This window comes from Ochotona princeps, chromosome 28 (genome assembly GCF_030435755.1).
Source record: "Ochotona princeps isolate mOchPri1 chromosome 28, mOchPri1.hap1, whole genome shotgun sequence".
Taxonomy (NCBI): domain Eukaryota; kingdom Metazoa; phylum Chordata; class Mammalia; order Lagomorpha; family Ochotonidae; genus Ochotona; species Ochotona princeps.
In genome coordinates this window covers 6,470,412-6,493,482 of record NC_080859.1, presented here as the reverse complement: position 1 = coordinate 6,493,482, position 23,071 = coordinate 6,470,412, and the positions used below count along the sequence as shown (strand labels likewise).

Genomic DNA, 23,071 nt, shown 5'->3' with positions numbered 1-23,071 from the left:
CTCAACCTTGCTAACTTCTGAAGTTTCCTGGTTTCCCTCCTCTTTGCGGGCTTGATGAAAACACCTGACAGTACGGCAAAGCGAGATCTCCTGAGTGAAATTAGATCTCCACATTGTGCAGATGCACACTAAATCTGACTCAATAAAACTATTATGTTTCACATGAGATTCTGTAAAACGCCAAAATAACAGACTGTTACGGGTGTTATAAGAAAAAAACCACAAAATTTTAAGAAGTCTGTGGGAACTTCATTTCTTTCCATCTTTTTTTTTTTTTTTTTAAAGCTTAAAGTCAACATCCACGTGGTAAGGTATTAAGCTAGGAAGGATTTGCTTCAGTTGCACCGGTCTTGGGATATGTCCTGTGGCTTCAGCGGTATGCGGGACGGGTATCCTCCAGGAGGGAGCGGCTGGCGGGTCCACGGAGGCGCGAAGACCCAAAGGGCGGGTCAGCAAGGATGAGGACGGCTCTGAGCAGGCTCCATCACATCATGAAAACCAGAGGGTGCGGGACCGAGGGACCATTCCCAGGTAAGACCGCGGCTAGTCTCCCAAAACGCGCGGGCTGTGGGGAGCACTCGCCCCTCAGCGACCGCGGGCGGCCTGCTATCTCCCAGAACGCGCGGGTTCCAAGGACGACTGTATCCCTCAGGAGCCACCGACGCGGCCACCACCGCCAGCGCGGGAGACGATCTCCACGCGGCTTCCCCAACCTACCTCAGGTTCCTCACAGGCGCGCCCCGGGCCGCCACCCGCCCGCCACCTGCCTGCGCTGCGCCTGCGCCTGCGCCTGCGCGCCCCGGCCCGCGCTCAAGGTCAGCGCCGCCCCCCGGCCCCTCACCCAGCCTCCGCGGAAGCGGCCGCCGAGGACGTCCTGCGTGGCGTGGGGTCGCCGGCGCGGCGGGGACGGGGCGGGACTTCCTGTCCCGCGCGAGTCGAGCGTCCGGCAGAGCCGGAAGAAGCGCGAGCTGGCGCTCTGGAGAGGTTGCCCGGCTGCAGGACGGAGAGCGGGAGGTGTGGGACGGTGCCGGCGGCTCCGGGGTGTGCGGCTCGCCGCCCGTCCTTGGCGCCATGGTGAGTGTTGCTGTGGGGACAGCAGTGTGGCGGTCGAACCGGGGGTGGGAGAGAGCGGTCCGAGCGGCGGGCGAAGCCCCAGCTCCCGCCCTCGGGGTGCCTGGGCCCCCCAGGAACCGGCGGACCGGCGAGTGGGAGACCTCGTGCACTGGGCCCGGGGCGCCAGGTGGTCCCGGAGTTGACCTTGGCCGGCGAATCGCCGCTTTCCTCCGCCTCCCAGCCGTGGCCACGGACTGGGAGCCTCAGAGATGCCTTTAGCTTGTGAATGGGGTCACCGCGGTTCCCCTGTCCCTGGGGAGATGGACATTTACCACTCGAAACTACTTGGCAGTCGTCTTTCAAACTGTAAACGGAAAAGATGTCAGCCAAGAGTTGCGGGCTTCATTGACTGAAGAGGCGAACAACGGTTTTCCTCCTCTGGGGAGGTGGGGTGGCAGGGTGCTGTGGTAAGGGTGGTAACGAGAGAACATTGGCCTGAGGAAGCGTGTTCTGAGGAGGAACTGTGGAAAGAACTGTGCCGCATCCAGGCAGTGGCAGACCAAAGTCCAGGGTCCTGGGGAGGGAAAGCACTCCAGGTTTGGGGAGTACGCATTTTGTTCCGTGCAGACACGTGGTAGAACAGGTCATTTATTGAAGTGACCTTGGAAGGTGTAGGTCCCCAGGGGCAGCTGTGGCGAAGTTGTTGAGAATTCTTTGCAGTAAGCTGTTTCCACAATACGAGAAGATAGAGGGATTTCTAAAAATGTTTTGTTTGTTTGTTGGAAAGGCATGGAGACAGATAAGTATTTCTCACCTGCTGGTTCATTTCCCAAGTGCTGGCAGTAGTCGGTATTGGACCAAGCTAGAGCCAGGAGCCCAGCATTCAGTTTAGGGGTCTCATGTGGCTGCCAGGGCCCCCCTGGTAACACAGACTCGTGCTGGGAAACAGGGCTGTGACATTGGTATGCAGGCATCCCAGGGGAGTTTGGAATGCTGGATTGGGTGTCTGTCCTAGATATATCTGACCTTTGCTGTTTTCCAAGATTACAGGGCCTGGTAAAGATCAACATAGTAAGTTACCTTGACCTTCTGAAGTATTTCAAACCCTTATCTGTCTTGGAATTTACCTGTAGTTTGTCATGCTTTTTCTGGGGCTGAAGTTACCAACATTCCATTTCTGGGTGTAATGACTGAGTGACTTAAAAGTTTAGAAGTATTTAAAAAAATTGTTTTTGGGGACCAGTGCAATGGCTCAGTGGCTGAATCCTCGCCTTGCGTGCGCTGTGTTATGTACCAGCTGCTCCACTTACCTTAAGCTCCCTGCCGGTGTCCTGGGAAAACAGGTGGATGGCCCAAAGCCTTGGGACCCTGCACCCACATGGGAGACCCAGAAGAATCTCCTGGCTATTAGCTTCTGATCTGCTCAGCTCTGGCTGTTGCAGCCATCCGCCTTTCCAATAAAAACTAATCTTAAAAAATAAGTCTTGCTTGTTTCTATTGGAAAGGCAAATCATATTTATGGAGAGAAGGAGAGAGAAGAAGCTTCTTCTGGTCTCCCACACAGGTGCAGGGCCCCAAGGCCTCGGGGCATTCTTTACTGCTTTCCCAGGCCATAGGCAGGGAGCTGGAAGGGAAGTGGAACAGCCACTTTAAAGTATCTTGCCTTTTCTCCCGTATGTTTTCTTTTTTAAAATTTATTTACTTGAAAGAGCTAGAACTTCCACTTTCTGGTTCAGTTCGCAAATGGCTGCAACATTCAGAGCTGAGTCAGGCCAAAGCCAGTAGCCAAGAGCTTCATCTGGGTCTCCTGTGTGAGTTTAGGAGCCCAAGGACTCCTCCACTGCTTTCCCAGGCCATTAGCAGGAAGCTGGAGTGGAACTGGAACAGCTGAGATTGGAACATATGCCCGTAAAAATGCCCACGTGGAGGGCAGCAGCTTAACTCATTACGCCATTTTGCGTATGGTTAGCACACCTGGTCTCTTTGCCAAATCTTATTGGTAGGAGGATTTTTACAAGTCATCTTTTCGTGTTACTTTCTCATGACCACGAGCTATTTACTTACTTATTTATCCATGGTAGAGTTCCTTTAAGGAAAACATAAAACCAGTAAATGTTGATAGTCTTTGCAACAAGTTTCTAGAATTAGAGGATTGGATTGTGAAGATTTGAGATAAATGTTATGTGGCCTTGAAAAGGGAAAAGGAGACTTTCCTGCCCTAAATGGAATGACGCATTAAGAAGGAACTTCACAAAGTTGTTCTCTGTTGAACAAATGTGTGATTATAGGCTACCAGGTGTAATGCCAGAAAGTCTTGACACTATAGTTTAGGACTTTTTAGTAACCCTACTACTCTTACTTTTTTTTTTTCTAAAGCTGTGTGTGTTTGAAGGGCAGAGTTAGAGGGAGAGAAAGGGAAGAGGTCCGCCATCTGTTAGATCATTCCCCAAATGGCTGCAGCTGCCAGATTGGGCTAGTCCAAACCCAGGAACCAGAAGTTTGTTTTCCATGTCTCCCAGATGGGTAAAGGGGCCCAAGCACTTGAGCCATATTCTGCTCTTATAGCACATTATCACAGGGAGCTGAATCAGAAGTGGAGCAGCTGGGTCTTGAACCAAGGTCCATATGGGATGCCAGCATGCCACAATGTTGACCCTCATGGTTTTATCTTAGTGATAAATAATTAGAGGCTTTTTAAAATATTTGTCTTGATTGCTCTTCATTTATATAGTCACCCTGCCCTTTACGTAGTGCTTAGTTGATTTATCATGGTTTTAGTTAAAATGTTATATCATGAACAGTAAGATCTTCAGGGAAGGTTGGAGATGACTTGCTGATTGTTGTCATTCTGGAGGTGGGGAATGAATGAGTCCCATGGAGAGCAGTTCTCATTGCTTTGTAGCTAGCTAGTGACAGAACTGCTTTGATCATAGTATATTCAGTTATTCAGCACATTATGATATTCACAGTGGAGTTGTTTGCTAAGAGTTAACATTGGGGATACGCATTACATGTTCTTAGCTTTGTATTGTATACAACTTTAAAGTTAAGCTGAGATTTCTATTTCAAATTTGGTTAATGAGCCTTCAGTAGTGTACTTTTTAAAGTCACAATTTTGATTTATTTAAAGTATTTCTTAAGTATATATATATATTTGAAAGGTAGAGTTCACAGAAGGAGAAAGCTAGATCTTTCCTCTGCTGGTTCATTTCCCAAATAGCCACAGTGTGGCTGACCTGAACCTAGGAACCTTAAACTTCATCCCGGTCTCCCATGCAGTTGTCAGGTGCCCAGATCTTTGGGCCTTCCTCCGCTTTTCCAGACATTCTAGCAGGGAGCTAAGTGGAGCAGCCAGGACTTAAACTGGCACTCAATTGAATTTGGTGTTACTCTGCTGTGCAGCAGTGCTGTTTCCCAAAAGTACTTGTGTCCTAGATAGCTTCTCTATTAGATTGGGAGGGTTGTCTCAGTCAGGCATATGTACCTTTGCCTCTGAGTTGAATATGTAGCATAATATAATGTTAGTGGCTCTGAAAGTGAAGTTTTCTTTATGCTAAAATTCAGTACTTGACACATAGTAGTCTCGTGAGTGTAGTGAAGAACAAGTGGGAAATTTAAGCTTTATCTTTGTGTTTAGTCAAAGTATATGTGTAATTTATATTGAAAATCTGCCATCCTAGATATTTTCTAGGAGTACAGGTGGGGCCAAAGAGATGAAAACCATGTTAGTGGGAAGGAAATGAGTAAATCAGTCGTCGCGGTTGAGCGTTAGTTTGGAGTTAGGTGCATGTTTTCTAGTAGAAGCCTAAAGTAAAGCAGGTTTTACAGAGGAGAGCGATGTTGAAGACTTTGTGAGAGTGAATCTAAACAAGATGATGTATAAGTGTCACCTGTGCTTTTTAATTGATTGTTTTTGTATTAACTTCTCTTGAAAATACATCTGCAGTAATACTTTTTGCAGTGCTGGAAAATACTCTTATAGTCAAGAAATAGTGGCAGGATTGAGGATAGCTTCTTCAGCTGGATCTATTGCTTGTCACTTTTATCAATACTACGATGAAACACTTATGGTTGTTTCAGCTAGAGATCTTTTAAGATGTTTGGCTAACATTTTTAAAAAATATTTTTGTCATTTTAATGACTAATATTTTATATGAAATATATAATTTGTTTAGTCTATTGTAACTGTTAAAGATCTTTTAAAATAACGGTTTCAACAGTAATATGTTAAAATGAGTTCTCTTTAATTAGGATGCGCTGTTCTTGTGAAAAAGTATCTTTATGCTTGTATTTTTGTTTTTGTTCTTCTCTCTACCTTATCTATTTATATTTAGGACAACATTGCCTGATTCTTAAATTTGGTCAGTTAAATGACTTATCAGAAAGTAGGGATCTGTGGTTTTGAATGTAGCCCTGTCAGACTCATGTGTTATGCTATGTTGTGGATATAAATCACAGGAAATTTAGAAGGTATTTAGTTTTTTATTGAGGATTTATGCTTTTTTATTTTAAAGTGCATTGAATTTTTTTTAAGGGAGAGACACAGAGAGAGCTTTCATCTGTTGGTTCGCTACCCAGATGGCCACAGGGGCCTACGCAGAGCTCCCCAGGGCCAAAGTACCACTTAACCCTTCCTCTGCTGCCTTCCCAGGTGGGTTCACAGGGAGTTGGATCAAGAAGGGTAAACCTGTCTGTGTAGGATTCCGGTGTTACAAGTAGTGGCTTAACCTACTGTTCCACAGTACCGACCCCTCTTTGTGTATTTTCTATTTGAAAGGAATTTTTTTTAAATGTTTGGTGCTGGTGAACAAAACAATTCTGTGAGCTTGGAAACCCATCCGTTTGAGTTCATATCTGATTGTTGATAGCTATGTTTTATATTTCTCTTCGTAGTATTAAGCTAAATTGCATGAAATTGCCATTCTGTTAGTGGAGACAGATATTGGAAATTATATGATTCAGTCACTAAATATAAAATATCAGCAAATACCCCTTATCAGCTTTTTTGCTAAATCCTGTTATTTTATTTTCGTGTTTGTAAGTGCTCTTTATTGTAGCTTTTGACCCAGTTCATGGTGTCTAACAGAGCTGTGCTAAAAGAATATCAAGCAAAGGAGGCAGCCAGTTGCTCTAGCAGTTGGAATGTGCACGTCACGTATCCAAGTATGTGATTTTGATTCGCAGCTCCTGACTCCAGCTGCTTTCTGGTGCAGACCTTTGCAGGCAGTGGAGATGGTCCAAGACGGTGGTTTGCTTCCAGCCATGTGGGAGACTTGATTCCAGCTTGGCACAGCCACTGCCATTGCCAGCATTTGGGGAGTAAACCCATAGATTGGAGTGCTTTTCTCCCATCTGCCCTCCCTGCCTGTCCCTCCCTATCCCTCCGTCCCAAATAAATGGTTCTTTTAAATAGTTTTAAATGTGGATGTATGACAGGTTTCTTTTTTAAGATTTTTTTTTTTTTAATTGGAAAGGCGGATATATAGAGAGGAGAAGAGACAGAGAGGAAGATCTTTCGTCTCTGATGCTTTACTCCCCAAGTGACCGCAACAGCTGGAGCTGAGCCAATCCAAAGCCAGGATCTCTTCCGGGTCTCCCACGCGGGTGTAGGGTCCCAAAGCTTTGGGCCGTCCTCCACTGCTTTCCCAGGCCACAAGCAGGGAGCTGGATGGGAAGTGGAGCTGCCAGGATTAGAACCCATATGGGATTCCGGCGTGTTCAAGGCAAGGGCTTTAACAACTATGCTATTGCACCGGGCCCATGACAGAGGTTTTTAAAGATGTTTACTTCCAATATGTTCTTAAATATGATAGAGTATGGTTTATCTTAATCTAAAGGGATTTTTCCACATAAAGGCCAAACTGGTAAAAGTGGCATAAAACACTTGTGAACAAAGACAGTTCCTTCCCAGACAACATCTCTCGTATCCCAGGGTTGATGCTAGGGGATGACTTATATGCCTTGATTTAGTGTGTGTGAGAGCTGGAGCTGCTCGGCTAAACACTGATTCCAAATGGCTACATTTCATCAGGCCTTTCTGCTACTCTTCCTGGCCTCCGCTCAGTTGCATTGTTGGAATGGTTGTCATCTCTTGATGTACTTCCCCTTCAAAGACCCTGAGCTTGGTGTGGTTATTCTTGCAGGTCTCCTTCAAACCTTGTCCCCACTAGTACTTTCTGTGTCTGATGTAGCCCCCTAATTAGCCTGGGTTCTGTCACTGCTGTAATCTTTGTAAGTTTCTAACTTCTCTAATGTTGTGTCTATACTTCCTAATCATGTAGACTTGTATCTTTAGCAGTCACTTAATTCTTGCGTTCTATTTTGTCAAGACTCACAATTTTGTCACTGCTCCCCCCCACCCCACATTATAATTATCAGCAGAATTCCTCTCCCCATAGTGGTGCTTAGAGGGTAATCTGAGATCTAGAAAATACTGTGCAGTTTGTTTTCAAAAATGACTGTCTGCTAGAAAGCAGGCCGTGTGGAATCCTGGCCTGTTCCTGCTGCCTAGGCTGAGTTAGTGTGTTCTGCAAGGCCGCAGTGTTCAAATTGAATGTCTCTCCATCTGTGTTTGTGTTTCTTTGGAACTGGGTGGATGAGGCCTCAGGTGGTGCTTTGGGTCTCCAGAGTTTCTGATCCTTAAGCAAAATGTTGGTTCTTTCACTTCCTCCTTGTGTAAGTACATTTCCCCTCATATATGTATTGTACATGTGTTTGTATCTGCAACTGCATATATAAACCAACAATAGATTTTCCTTCTACTACTTAGTTTCTCCAAATAATTATGCATATTATCTCTGTTTTATCTTCCATGACCACCTGAGCTTTACCTTGCTCTGCTGAAGTTTGCCCTGCAAAGATAATTGCTAATCTTATGCCTAATTCTTTGTCCACTCTGAAGTCTTTAATTCTTTTTTATTTTGCCCTTGTTTTTGTATTTGTTTGGGTTAAGATTTCTATAGTGTTGCTTGGGCTATTTCCACAGATTTCTAATTATGTAAAGATTTATTTTGTTTTTATTGGAAAGGCAGATTTGCAGAGAGGAGAGACAGAGATCTTTCATCCACTGGTTCACTCTCAAATTGGCCGGAAGGGCCAAAGCTGAACCTGTCCAAAGCCAGGAGCTTCTTCAGGGTCCACCACAGGGACACTAAGTCCCAAGGCCTTAGGCCGTCCTCCACTTTCTCAGGCCCCAAGCAGAGAGCTGGAAGGGAGAGTAGAGCAGCTGGGACGCAAACCAGTGCCCATATGAGATCCTGGCACTTAGAGGGCGAGGACTTAGCTATTGCACCGGGCCCACAGATTTTTTATTTTTCTGCTGACACTTTTACTTTCCAACTATTTCCCCCTTAATGGCGGAACTATACTTCCAAAATACAGTTGATTTGATTCTTCCCCAGGCTTGGGATCATGGTATTTTTTCCAAGTACCTGCAGAGAAATCCATTGTGTTTATCTCATAGCAGAATCCGGCACTGTGGGACTTCTCATTACTTCTGTGTCATGCCATTTGTTCTCTTTGTAGGTGTAAGTCTCCCTGGGTTCCCTTCCTTTCTGGTTCTAGTAGTGGCTGCGTTGTTTCCTTGTCAGATATAACTTCTGTGAGCCCATCTCCCCCAGACCGTCCTTGAATTGTTCCCAGAACTGGGCACCCACCTTTGCCATGCCCCGTCTCTTATTTTGTTCTTAGTGGTGGTGAGGGACAGTTAAATATTTTCAAGAGTTTGATAAAATCATCACATGATGAAAGAAGTGACTTATGTGTCTCACCTTGAACTTTATCTGAATTCATTGTAAGACCTAAGATAGGCTAGCTGTAGCCAAGTCTATCGTATTTACACTTCAAAGCATGGTATAATTTTCTGGCTGGGTTTTATCTAAACAGAATGTATCCATTGGAAGATAAGTTTATCAGTTGAGAATACGGAAAAACTATGCAGGTAGCCAAAGTGGAACATGTTTGTCCAGAGATGTTTGGGGTAGAGAGAATTTCACATTCCAGAAAGTTACTCTGGGTGTGGCACATCATAAGACATCAGCACTGCTTGAGTAGAATATTCTTAGCAAAATTAGCTGCTTCCTGTTGTAAAATGATTCACCAAGCAGCTTTCCTTTAATTTGGTTTTCAGTGTGTTACTACAGTTTTCAAATTAAACACATAAACACGATTATTGCTGGTATGCAGATTGAGCCTCCTAACGATATCAACAAAAGCATGTTTTTTGTGTATTCTGAAAAGCTGAGGAAGCAGACAGGTTTCCATCCTCTAGACACCTTACCTATTTGAGGCATACTTGGCACATAGTCACTTGAGTGTGGTGAAGAATTGCTGGCACTTGTGTGCTTTAGTTATTTATTTTTTTTTACTTATTCAGAGGTATTTTTTTAATTGATGTTGAAAACCTCCCGTCCTAGACACTTCTCTGAGAGTGCAAGTGGAGCCAAACAGGTGAATACTCCTTTTTTGAATTTCTTTCTGTCTGCTTCACTGTTACCAACTCTAATAGTCTGCCAGCCACCCAGACCAAGTCACTTTTTGAGACTGCTGTTTTATTCTGCAGTTATTAGCCATCAGGTGTAGTCATACTCAACACTTGATTGGTTTTCTTCTCATGTATCCTTTATCTTTGTTCTTTCCTCCTCCTTCCAATCTTACTCTTAAATTTTGTCTTAAATAATTATATGGATATAGTTTTCTTTTCTGTTGCTTAATTATTTTGTCCTCCACCCCTGCCAAAATGAGCTTTGTGCTAAACACTTCAACTGAATACTTTTTTTTTTTAAGATTTATTTATTTTCATTACAAAGTCAGATATACAGAGAGGAGGAGAGACAGAGAGGAAGATCCTCCATCCGATGATTCACTCCCCAAGTGAGCCGCAATGGCCTGTGCGCGCCGATCCAAAGCCAGGAACCTGGAACCTCTTCCAGGTCTCCCACACGGGTGCAGGGTCCCAAAGCACTGGGTCGTCCTCGACTGCTTTCCCAGGCCACAAGCAGGGAGCTGGATGGGAAGCGGAGCTACCGGGATTAGAACTGGCGCCCATATGGGATCCCGGTGCGCTGAAGGCGAGGACTTTAGCCGCCAGGCCACGCCGCCGGGCCCTCAACTGAATACTTCTTTTGAAGATTGTCAGTGATCTAAACTTTGGTCTCTATTTTACTTCGCACTCAGTGCTATTTGCTAGAATTGCCCTCGGTTGAACTTGGCTTTAGCTGTGCCATGGAGTTCAGGTGTATATGTTAGTCATTTCTTATGCCCTTCTTTTTAACTTGGATTTCTTGTAAGTCTTTGGGTAGTCTGATTTGGGTTGGTTGGAGCCTGTTTTGCTCATTTGTAAAAACATGTAGAGGTGGTTTATTTAAATGCTTGAAGTGTGATTCTGAAGTGTTATGTGGACCTGAGTTGAAGCAACAAAAGTGATAATTTCTTGAAGTAAAAATGAGTGAATCTAAAAAAAAAGTCTGTTTCAGCATGTCTGCTAACATTAAAGCATGTAAACAGTCAAAAAGTAGTAGGATCATTGGATAATAATCTTCTTTGCTTGTTCCCCTTTTAATTTATTCAGGAATTTGGTCATTGAAAGCCTTTACTGTGCTTTGAGTTCCAAATTTATATACAAATATTATACTTTCTAATGTTAGGCAGTGTGTGTTAATTAACAGGCAAGCTGGCTTAATGGGCTATAAGAAGATACCGACTCTACTGACACATATTCAAAAGTCAAACTTTACAGCTGTAGCATCATATTTATGTGGTTTTTTTTTTTTTTGTATTATTTGAAATTTTTGGTATTGCCAAGCAAAGTGAAACCTCGCTATTTGGTATATTTTATTTCTTAGAGAATTGTTTAGTTTTTCTTAGTAAGGATTTTTTAAAGCCTACTCGGAAACTGTTACTGACAAAAATTGAAATGATCATTCTTCTAGAGACTAAAGGCAAATAACTTCTTGCTCTTCATGGCCTCAGGTTAATAGATGTGGAAAGGTTGAAACCTAAGTTAACCCAGTATTTCACCCTTCTTGGGTGCTTATGAGCTATTTCATAAATGACTTTTCCACAGCTTCAGTTATCGGGGGAATCAAGGCCCAGGGGCAATGAATCCAGACAGAAACCATCTCTTTGGCCAAGTTATTGTTTCGAAGCGTTAATAAAACCATTAAGGCTACTTGAGCCAATGACCCATCTGGTTGTGTGCTTTGAGACTTCAGCTGTGATGGACTTTCAGCTTCGCTGCATCTCTGTCCAGTTCTAGCAGTTTTCTGTTGTGAAATCCATGCTTAAGTTTATGGCCAAATTTACTTCAGTATTCCTCTTTAATTAAAAATAATGAAAAGCATTCAGGAAATTTAAATTTCCAGAAATTTCAGAAATGTGACTTCTGCATAAAAATAGACATTCAAGCATGCCAGGTTGGTGAGTTTAAATGGTTGTCTTAGTTAATGAATGAAACAATTTCTAGTTTCATATGAAAATCTCTGGTATAAATTGTGAATTTCATGTTGATGGCTTAAAAGTTTATTATGTATCAAATTGATCATATATAATTCTCTGAAGTGATTGCCATTTTAAACATATATTCCAAGAAGTCTTTTCTAAATATGTCAAAAGGAAGAACTGTGGTAAAATATTTTCCTCTTAATTTTGTAATTATCTCTTAAAAATCAGACAGATGACATTTGCTTTGAGTACATATGAAGTCATAAAGAGGTGATAGGATAAAGTAAAGGAACAGAACAGAGTTACAAATTTTACATTGAATTTATTTTATGAAGTATTGTTTGTTTGAAATGCAGAATTTGCATAGAGAAAGGGAGAGGGAGAGATCTGTCTTCAGTGCTAGGTGCCCAGAGCTTCCTCTGGGTCCCCCACATGGATGGCAGGGGGTACAAGCACTTGGGCCATCCTCCACTGCTTTCTTAGTTTCATTAGCAGAGGTTGGAAATGCAGCAACCAGGACTTGAACCAGCACTGACATGCAGTGCTGGAGATGCAGGTGGCACACGGTCCTCTGTACCCTAATGCCAGCCCCTGAGTCGAACAATGAACATTCAAAGGTTAACTACAGCACAAAGAATGTGTACTAACTCGTACTATATTTGCTTTTTTCGGGATTTCATTAACTCCTTCTTTGTCTCCATATTTGATCAATCTGCTGTAAGTTCTTCAACAATATTTCTAGAGGATATTTCTCCTCTGGGTACCGAAGCTACCACTGTAACATAAGCTTCTTCATTTGCAGTCTGGGTTATTGCAGAACTCTTGTGATTTCCTGATTGTTACTGACAAGTCACATTTTTTTTGTTTTTTGTTTTTATCTTGATGTGGTTCACATCTATAATAATGGACCCAGCAGCGGTTATGTCATCATGTTAGTGATATGAAGGGAGGGAGGGAATTGGACAAGATTTCCCCTTTCTTGGCTAACCACATTAAATATGTATTTCTTCCAGGTCAAGCTTTCTAAAATGCCACATAATAGCTGTGAAATGTATTAGCTGTGACTAAGAAACAATTTCTGCTATTATGAAGGAAAAAATCATGCCTACACTGCAATGCATGATTATATAATACATGTTTGTGAAAGATTATACAAATTACCTTGAAAATTCTAAGATGCCATCACTGCTTTCAAGGCTAGGTTGAAGTTCACTTGCCCACAAAACTTTCCTGTCTAAAAATGGTCTTTTGCCTTGAAATCCATACTCTGAAATACACCAACCTTCTGATAAAGTTGCTAATAAATTTCTTAGCCTTGTTCTGCCTGAAAGAGTTCTTTGTAATGGCATTCATTGTATGGAGATTGCAGAATCTGTCTCGAACTACGCAGAAAATAGGATTGTAAATTCAGAAGATCAGAAATAGGAAAGAAAACAGCAGAAATGTTAACATTGGTGTTAGGTGTATATGAAAATAATCTGAACTTACTCAAGTTGGTAGAATTTAAGGCATTAAAATATTCACAAATAAAAACTTAGTTGAGAAAAATTTGGTAAACGTTTTAAAAAGTTTTGCTTAGGAACCATTTTATATATTTTTAGAGAAATATGTGTACTTATTTTTTTAATTTGACAGTTGGTTTCTCATAATTGATTTGTAGGCATTCCAGATAACATATAATAACATATAATATAATAACCCTTTGTGGTATGAGTTTCAAATACTTCCTCCAGGTAATCTTAGGGTTGTCTTTGTATTGTTTATTTCAGCAGAAATTTGAGTGTTGTCAACTTTTTTTTAATGTCTTGTCACTTATGAGGATGCAGTTTTTGAATGGCTTTCTGTAACCTTCACTTTATAATAAAATTGTCATTTTTCAAATAATCATAAAAATGTTACTAACAAAAAACTTCAGAAAGTTCATATAAAACTGCATACTGTGGGAAAAAGTAGTGAGTTTTATTTTGGGAACCCAAATAAACTTTAATTCCATTTTCTATAAATGTCCGATTTGTATTGATTGATTGATTGATTTGAAAGGTGTAGAGGTGGCTCTCATATGCACTGATTTACTCACGGACTTCCTGTGCCAGCTGAGACTGGGCTCAGGTGAGGGTCAGGAACTTCAGGTGCTTGAGTAATGAATGACCTGCTGCCTCCCAGGGTACTACTTAGTGAAAGCTGGATGTGGAGGCAGATGGGACCAGACTAAGGCATTCCATTCTGGGATGTGGATGTCACAAACTGTGTCTTCAGCTGGTATATACCAAGCACTTACTCTGTGAAAATTGTGTTTGTTTAATCTGAGAGATAACTAGGTTGACAGGTAGGTAGATACGTGGAAGGGCAAGCATCCCTGGGAGGTGGAAACTCAATCCACTTCTCTCCCATGGGTGACAGGGACCCAGCCCCTTACAGCTACCACCTCTTGTTCCCTGAAAACTGAAGAGAGTGGTTTCGCAAAGCACAAATACAGAAATTTTCTTTGCGTACCACAGGACAGACACTAGTGACTTTGTGAACTTGCTGTGTCTGAGTGCAGTGCCAGGTAGAGAGAGAGGTGTGAAGAGCAGTGTTTGAAGAATCAGGAAGGCATTGGCTGATGTGACACACCCACAGGAAGCTGCTGGTGACAGCCCAGCGCTTCAGTTTCTTTGCTAATGGCTTTGAGGCCAGTTCTGCATTTCTGTTACCCTTCTTCATAGTTAGTCACTCATTGCTATCCTAGAATTTAAGATAAGGCGTCCTACTTTAAAGCTTGCAGTGCTGGTGTCCTACGTGTGCTGAGTAAACAGAAGGAAGAAATCGCTGTTCTTTGGCTTTCTTTGGAGCTCCTCAATTTATGTAGACTATTTATTGTAGATCCATTTTGAATATGTTGGTAATTCATTGAACTTTTGTTTATCTTGGATAACTTGTTTTGCATTATGAGATCATGTACTGTATTTTAAACTAAAATCTGTGATTCTGAAAATCCTAAATACCGGAGTGGTGATCTATTTTAATCATAAACTTTTTTTTCTCAAGATGTGATTTTCAAAATGTACAGAAAGTATTCCTGCAATGTTCCAAAATCCAAGCTCATTTGTTGTTAAACTTGTCTGTCTGTTTTTTTACACAGGGAGTGATAGGTATACAGCTGGTCGTTACCATGGTGATGGCCAGTGTCTTGCAGAAGATTATACCTCACTATTCTCTTGCTCGGTGGCTACTCTGTAATGGCAGGTAAGGCAAGGATAGGGTGATTGTGGCTGGCACTTTCAATCTACAGTTTACCAGGCTGGTTAACTGCTTAGAAGTTAAGTTAAAATAATTCCTATTTGTAAAAAATATGACAAAGGAAAAAATTTGGCTGTCTTATTTCTGTTACATGGGATATTAGTGTTTTATCTGTTTAGCCCAAACAAAGCCATTAGGACAAGGAAGAAGTCCGTCCCCTTTACCCCTCCGTCCCTCTGCTGTGTCCTACCAGCAGCATCTGGCCACCAAGACTGCTGTGCAGCTTCCAGTTAGCCTACAGTAGCTTGTCAACAAGGGGTGAGAAATAAATTGCGAATGATTTTCATCACTGTTGATAAAATGAGTCCACTCGTATGTCCTGTTGGTAACTTCATTCAGAGTCTTAATGACAGTTAAGGGTTCTTTGTTTTACCATAATGAATTTTAAGCTGTGTAAGAAACGGAGGGTGAAGTTTTGCTGTGGGATTTTACTGGTGTCTGCTGAAAACTTGGTACTATTCCCACTCCTTCCACAAAGGACCGAAGTTACCTTGCTGAAATACATACGATAAAATAATCAAGTCCAAGGACATGAATTAAGTATAGTTGATGTAGTGAGATGAAAGCCAGAAATACATGCGTACAAAATGCACAGCAGAATTTCGTGTAATTATGAAAGGTAAGTGACAAAATTAGTACAATTGTTTATGTCAGTTATTCATTCACTCTGAATAGCTAGCTTCTGTTCGTCTTTGTCCAGTTTCTTCGGTTCATATCTTTTAAAGGCAGGAAGTAATGGATAGCTCTCTCACTAATGATTTCTGATACTGTGAGACAAAAAAAGCCTTTAGGGTCAGTGCATCTACAAAGCTGAATTTCCTTCATAGAATTTATTGTTTTTAACATTTATTTATACTCTTGATGTGTCTTTCATATTGGTTTTCAAATATAGAAATGTGTTACTTAGACTTAAAATCCTTTATGGAACTCTGAAACATTCACGTCTGTAAAGTGATTGTAAGAAAAAATAGCTGTTTATACATGTTTATAATGGCCAAAGTTCTAATAAGGTTGAATGCCTCTGTCAGGCTGATTTGTAAGTGAGAATCAGTCATCTGTGACCACGTTTTACTGTCTAGCCTTAATATGCCCTGTGCAATCTTGCTTACCTATTTTGCTTAGCAAAACTGTTTTCCATAGATTGTGAAAGGGTAAACATCAGTGGTGCAGGTTATTGTTAATTATATGTAAATGTAATCTTATTAAGTAAACTATGTAACATTCATTAAAATAGAATTTTTTTTTCCGCTGAGGCTGCCACATTTCTAGTTCCTATGCTTGGGATCCAGTGAGGCTTCGGCACCCATTTTGGCTATCGAAGTCTTGACCATCTTCCTCTAGTTTTATTCTGTATGCATTTTAAGTGTTCTCCCATGTTCTAATTTCCATATATATCTGTAAAATTTGTATACACCAATAAAAACTAACGCTTTAGAAATCTAAAGCCCAGTTATCTTTAATACTGAAGTACTGTCTTATGTTTAAAATCTTTGCCTTTCACCAAGAAATTGACATGCAGAATTTGAGGAAGCGTAAAGCCTTTAAACATGAATTCATTTTCTTTGTGATCTTGATGGAGTAAACAGATTAGCCTTTGTATTAATCAGTGCTGTATTTGATGCTCAGTTGCCATGGAGATCAAGATTTTATGCTGTCCTTAGTTTTGTTGTGTCTTGTGTTTTTAAGATCATCATCCTTTTAGTTAGCATTAGTCCTTTTGAGATCATGAAAGTCAAAACTTGCTGAGTGATGTTCCTCAACTCAGTTGAGTAAGATCATTGATTCTTTTAAAAAGATTTATTTATTTGTAATGCAAAGTTAGAAGGAGGGAAAATCAGAGAAAGAATGGTCTTCCATTCACTGGAAGAGATCGGTTGGGCTGATGGTCCAAAGCCACAGGCCAGGAACTTCATTCAGGTCTTGCCCGTGGGTGCAGGTGCCCAAGAACTTGAACCATCTCCTGCTGCGTTCCCAGGCATCTTAGCAGGGAGCTAGACTGAAAGTGGACAGTGGAATCCACACTGCAACCAGTATGGTCATGCTGGCATTTCAGGTGCTGGCTTTATCCACTGTGCCACAGTGCCAGCCCTGATCATTGATTGATGCTTTTTGACCTAATTACCATTTCATCAATTTCTTTGATATGGGATACTTTTTAAATAATCACAAAAATCTGGAAGTTGTTTTTTGCTTGGGCCAAAATAGTGATTTTAAGTTTTTATTTATTTAAAAGAGAGAAGTTGGAGGGAAGGCAGGCTGGGTTTGGGGGGTGTCTTCCATCTTGTGGCTCACACCTCAACAGCACACCACAGCTGCTTTGGCTGAACCAGGCTGAATCCCAGAATCCAGAACTAAGTGTGGCTCTCTCAGACAGACGACAGGGACTCAAGTCCTTGACCGTTACCACTGTTTTCCACAGAATGCATTAGCAGGAAGCTGGAATTGGGTGCTGGAGCCGGGACAAACGCCCACGTGCTGTGATGGGAATGCACCTGTCTCAAACTGGTCCTAACTGCCGCACCAAGTGCCTCCCTCTAAACATCAGAATTGAAAACTTCATCTCAAACCATCTGATGGAAATTGGATGGAACAAAGAGAAATGGGAGCACATTTCTTGGGGTCTCTAAATGTGTAAAAGAATCTGAGGGGAGAGGTACACAAGAGCTTTTTAAAAACTATGGGTAGCACAGAATGGCTTGGGGGAATGACCTAATTGAGTAGAATTATTTAATAAACCGTTCAGGTGAACAGATACATAGATATCGGCAATGTATTAATCATGACTATTTCAGAAAAAGCTACATATTGTCATATTTATGCCACATGTATCCTTAACTTCAAATTGTAAATGAGCGTTCACGTATTAACTAAAAGTTATGCCTTTTGTTGTGTTAATACTTGTCCACATTTCACTTTGACCTTTGTCCATTTGAAATGGAGAGTTTGAAGTGGCACCTGACTGTGGTATGCTGAATTAGCCACTTCCCTAAGGAATTAGCACCTTGAAGAAATAAGTAAAGTATACCTGGTTTCTTAAAAAAACCAGTCCTCTTTTAAACAGTTAACTAATTTTCAGTTTTTCTTAAGTATTACTGACTGATAACATTATATATTTTTAACTTTTTAAAAATTACGTGTTTTTAGTGAGGTATAGTTCTATCCATACTTCCTTTATATTTTCATAAAGCCTTTTGTTGCCTCATTTGGATCTATACCCTGTAAACTAGGTAGGAGGGGGGCCCGGCGGCGTGGCCTAGCAGCTAAAGTCCTCGTCTTGAAAGCCCCGGGATCCCATGTGGGCGCCGGTTCTGGTCCCAGCAGCTCCACTTCCCATCCAGCTCCCTGCTTGTAGCCTGGGAAAGCAGTCGAGGACGGCCCAATGCATTGGGACTCTGCACCCGCGTGGGAGACCCGGAAGAGGTTCCTGGTTCCCAGCGTCGCATCGGCGCGCGTCGGTCTGTTGCGGCTCACTTGGGGAGTGAATCATTGGATGGAGGATCTTCCTCTCTGTCTCTCCTCCTCTGTGTATATCTGGCTGTAATAAAAATGAATAAATCTTTAAAAAAAAAAACAGGTAGGAGGGAAAATGCATTGGAGTGTGTTATGACCTCTGGAATGAACACAGCTTTCTCACTCAGTTTCCTCAGACGGGAATCAGAGCAAACTGGCAAGTTAGGGCTTGGGAGCCCTCCAGCTGTATCCTACAAGAGCTGATGCAGCTGTCCTCCAGTGGTGCCCTCGGTGTTCAAACCTTCCAGCACAGCTCCTCTCTTCCTCCAGCAACGTTAGTGGATAAGAGAGGTGGCTTGTGAGTCTTTCGGCAGGTTCCTGGGTGTCAAGCTTAGAAACAGGTCATTATGACTGGGACCTTTTGGATTATTTCTGTGCAGAAAAAGCTGGGCATTGTAGGTTTCATTTAGAACTATGAAATTAAAAATGATTAAGTAGTGCAAACTTTGTCAACAATAAGTGATATCTCCATTTCTTGCAAATGAGAAAATGGGCTTTAAATGATTTGATCAAGTCCACATGCTGAGAAGTGACACAGGCCTCTTGTTTTAGAGGTCTGGTTTTTAATTTCATGCAGCAGTCCCTCAGCTCCTGGCTTGTAGTCTGGATATGGGGGTGGAAATTCATTTATAAGGGGGACAATTTACAGATTTTAAATCATGCACTGTTCAGAGTGGCATGATAAAAACTTGTACTGTCATCTTCTCTTCCTATTCAAAGCATGAACTAACACTTTTTCTAGCCTCTCCGTGTTGTTTATAGTTCTTTAACATCCACTTAGCTTATCAGGTTGGCTGTTCTGCTGCTCTGATGTTTATGTTCTGTTAGCTGCTGTGCAGCAGCCTAGTACCACATCACTTACCTGTGTCATTCACCTCACTTCATCTCGTCACATAAGCATTCTATCACCTCATGCCATCACGAAGTGGGTGAGTATGGAATAATAAAGCACTTTGAGAGATTACATCCCTGTAACTTTTTGCATGTTATAACTTTTATTACTAGTTATTGCTCATCTTGTACTGTACCTAATTTGTAAAGTAAGCTTTATAATAACTAAGGACATACAGGAAAAACATAGTGTCTGTGGCATTTATCTGTGCTGTCTTTGGACTCAGGCATCCACTGTGTCTTGTGATACGTCACTTCCCTAAGGAGAGAAACTGCTTACTATGTTTATGACTGCTCGTCCACCTCCCCATCTGGCCCTGGGGCTGTCATACCTGAACAGTTTTAATTTTGGAGTAGGAATAGAATTCCTCTTACTGTTTAAATTTATTCCCAATTTCTGAATTATGGGAATCTTAAATTCTATTTCTCAAGTTTTCTTAATTAAAAAATTCATATTGAATATCCATAATCGAAAATCCAAATGAAGACTGATATGATGGCATAAGGAAGATTTCGTGTTTGACTTAATGTGATTAATCATAGTTAAGATGCAGGCGCAGTGTTTGGGTGGCGTGGTGTGGCAGGCTCAGCCACTGCTTGTCAGGCCAGTTCAGCTCCCAGCTGCTCTGCTTCTCACCCAGCTTCCTGCTCCTGTTCCTGGGAAGGCAGAGGACGATGAATCAGCTAATGTTATCTAGTACTTGACAGTATTCTAAAATCTTAAGAAAATTTGAAATCCACTAAAGTTTTGATCTCAAGTACTCTGAATAAGAGATACTCAGTCTGTATTTCAGTAAATGTTATTTGTTCTCCTGTTCTCCATGTGTTTGTGACTGTCGGGTGATATGGAAGGGATTCCTGCTCTAACTAGAATTTGAGTAGTGAGATCTCTGTTTAGTCTACCTTTTTAAACTCTAAACCCATGAAATGTGTTAGCAACCTGAGAGAATTGTGACCGAATCACCTAATTCTTTCATTGTGTTTCTTCTCTAAAAGAAAGCAATGTCCTGAGAAATTTCTCCAGACCTACATATAAGTTGCTTAACCTAACATAAGGAACACTTGTTCTGACAGTTACCTCTGTTATCTAAAGATGTTCTTTTTCATGTCTAACATGTAATGATTTGTGGTCAAAAAAAAAAGTATTATCTACTTTCTATTGTACTTAAAGTTACTTTTTGTTTTGAAGTTTGCTTGGCTCCTCTTTCCGTGGAAAGGTAAGTGATAGGCTGCGTTCTTTGTACATTTGAATAGTGGGTTTTGCATGAGAAGAATACTGCTTTTTCTGGATGGTAGCCTCTTTGCTGAACCCGCTTTCTGTTTTCCTCATGTTTCGCTCAAACTTCCTACATTTTATGCTTATTTCCCTAAGTCCCACTTTGCTCCTTCTCCTCATGTGTCCCTAATCGACAATATTAGTCAGATTTACTCTGATGTGTTAACACCCCCTCATTCAGTTACTTTTCCTGCCTGTTTTCTGTTGCATGTTGCCCAATCCCACAATCCAACCGTTCCCTTGGTGACTTAAACCTACTATTCAAATGCGCAGTAGTGGGACCTGTGACCTAAGGAAAAAGTGTGAGCCTTCAGCTACTTCCCGTACATGGAATGCCTGAATCCTTTGGTGTCCTAACTGCCAGTTCCAGAATATTACTGTTGCCAACAAACAGCAAGAGAATGGTATTTTTGCTTCTTGTTCTGAAAGACTGTCTAGATTTTAAGTGCTGTTTGTTTTCTCTGAAGGGTTTTTTTTTCTGATCAATATTAAAAAGATTTAGAATGGAGAAAGTTGTGAGGTTGTCTTGAGTGACTGTCTTTGTAGTTCAGGTCGCTGTGACAAGGTGTTGTAGGCAGGATGACTGATCAACAACAGAAACTTGCTCATAGTTGTGAAGCCTGAAAGCAGAGATGAGAATGCAGTGTGGTGGGGTTCTAGGGAGTCCCTTCTTTGTAAGCCGCCTCTGGCAGAAGGGGAGCAGGCTGAGCCTCCCATCACCACCTCACCGGGGGTGGGACTCGATGACAACTCTGTTCATAGCAGTGACCTGTGCTGTGTACCTTGAAATCAAGTTTTATATTTAAAGTTTTTTAAATTTTCTGGTCAGTGATTTTTTTTTATGTGCCCATGTTCAGATTTTCATTTTAAATTCATGTGAGTTTTACTTCTAAAGTTTCTGAAGTGGCTTGCTGTAAGTCACATTTCTTTTCAAGCTTTTAAAAGTAAAGTGGGGGTTAATATATTCTATATTTTCCAGCACATATTGCTTCAGTGTTGATGAAATGATTTTTGGATGATTATTTAAATAGTTTACTAAGGTATGTAGCATAATACTGTTATATTAACTGAGTAATTGACAGTCTGAACATAAGTTTAAAAAAGTGGCTGAGTAGCCAAAGTAAATGTTACGAGATACATCAAAATTAATTTGTCTAAGTGTAAGAGCTTCAGTTTTTTAGTGAGATCTTATTAATAGTCTGTTTTTCTTTTATAAGTAGATATAAAGAGTGACAAGGAGAAAATGTGGTAGGGAAAGAGAGTGAGCTAGGGCAAGACCTTCCATCTGCTGCTGCACTCTCTGAATTACTATAACAACCAGCGCTTGGCCAAACTCAAGCCTGGAGCTTTTTAAGTTTATTTTGTCCCATTTCAAAAACTGTGAGGTAGACCTATACTAAATTAAAAAAAAAATGACAAGTTGGTAAAAATAAGAGGTGATGTACAAACCCAAAGACAATCACTTTAAGTTGTGTTACAATTTCTAATATTTTATATTAATGTTTTCCCCCTTAGTTGTGATACATTTTATGTGTCATTTTACATCATTCTACTTTTGATCAACACATTAACAAAAATTTTTTTCTCATTGTATTTTTCTGACCATTAATAACTGCTACATAGACTCTTAAATCATAAGCTTTTTTTTCTTTTTTAAAGATTTATTGTTATTGGAAAGCCGGATATACAGAGAGGAGGAGAGACAGAGAGGAAGATCTTCCGTCCAATGATTGACTCCCCAAGTGAGCTGCAACGGGCCGGTGCGCGCCAATCCGATGCCGGGAACCAGGAACCTCTTCCGGGTCTCCCACACGGCTGCAGGGTCCCAAAGCTTTGGGCCGTCCTCGACTGCTTTCCCAGGCCACAAGCAGGGAGCTGGATGGGAAGTGGAGCTGCCGGGACCAGAACCGGCGCCCATATGAGATCCCGGGGCTTTCAAGGCGAGGACTTTAGCTGCTAAGCTACGCTGCTGGGCCCATAAGCTTCTTGAAAGGTTGCTTGAGGGATGGAGAAAAATAGCAGCAGATTTCCATCTGCATGGTTCAACATCTGCAACAGCTGCAAATGGATGAGACCAACACGGTAGCTGGAAACTCAGGTGAAGTCTCCCATTTGGGTTGCTGGGACCCGGTTACTTGAGCTGTCAGAGCTGCATCTGCAGGTCCATGTTGGCAGCAAACAAGTGTCCGGATCTGGAGTAAGGATTTGAACCCAGGCATTCCAGTGTGGGGCACGGGCATCCTCACAGCTGCCCTCTTAACAGCCGGGACAAACACCTGCTCTGAAATGTGACAAACTTATATTTGCTCTTCTAGCCTATAGTAAAAAGGCATAGTGCAGCATTTGCAAGCAGGTGGTCATTTTGCTGAGGTATGTGTCCAGCAAAAGCTGAAAATTGAAATGAATGCAATATACAGTGAGGACTCTAGTAGTTTGGGATCCAACTGCGTACAAGGCACTGATGAAATAAAATCATGCAACCAATAATACTGGGTTTTACTCGGAACCCATGATCTGACTTCAGCCTGTTCTCACTGCCTGGCGCTGTTACTATGCTCCACATTTTACTAAATGCTTGTTCCTCAAACCTGACGCATGCCTACCTCAGCCTTACCCAACTCC

The 23,071-nt window shown here is 41.7% G+C and overlaps 1 protein-coding gene across 3 annotated transcripts in view; it reads left to right on the top strand.

Moving 5' to 3' along the window:
- The first annotated feature begins 926 nt into the window (after positions 1–926).
- The window catches only part of TMEM161B (transmembrane protein 161B), a 50,516-nt gene continuing 28,371 nt past the window's right edge, over positions 927–23,071 (top strand). Inside the window, exons 1-2 of one of the 3 annotated variants that reach the window (XM_058656399.1) lie at positions 927–1,074; positions 14,615–14,718. In XM_058656399.1, the coding sequence (XP_058512382.1) occupies positions 1,072–1,074; positions 14,615–14,718 (107 nt within the window). In that variant the 5' untranslated portion in view covers positions 927–1,071. The remainder of the gene's footprint in view (positions 1,075–14,614; positions 14,719–23,071) is intronic. The other 2 variants (XM_004586214.2, XM_058656400.1) reach the window with 2 other exon arrangements.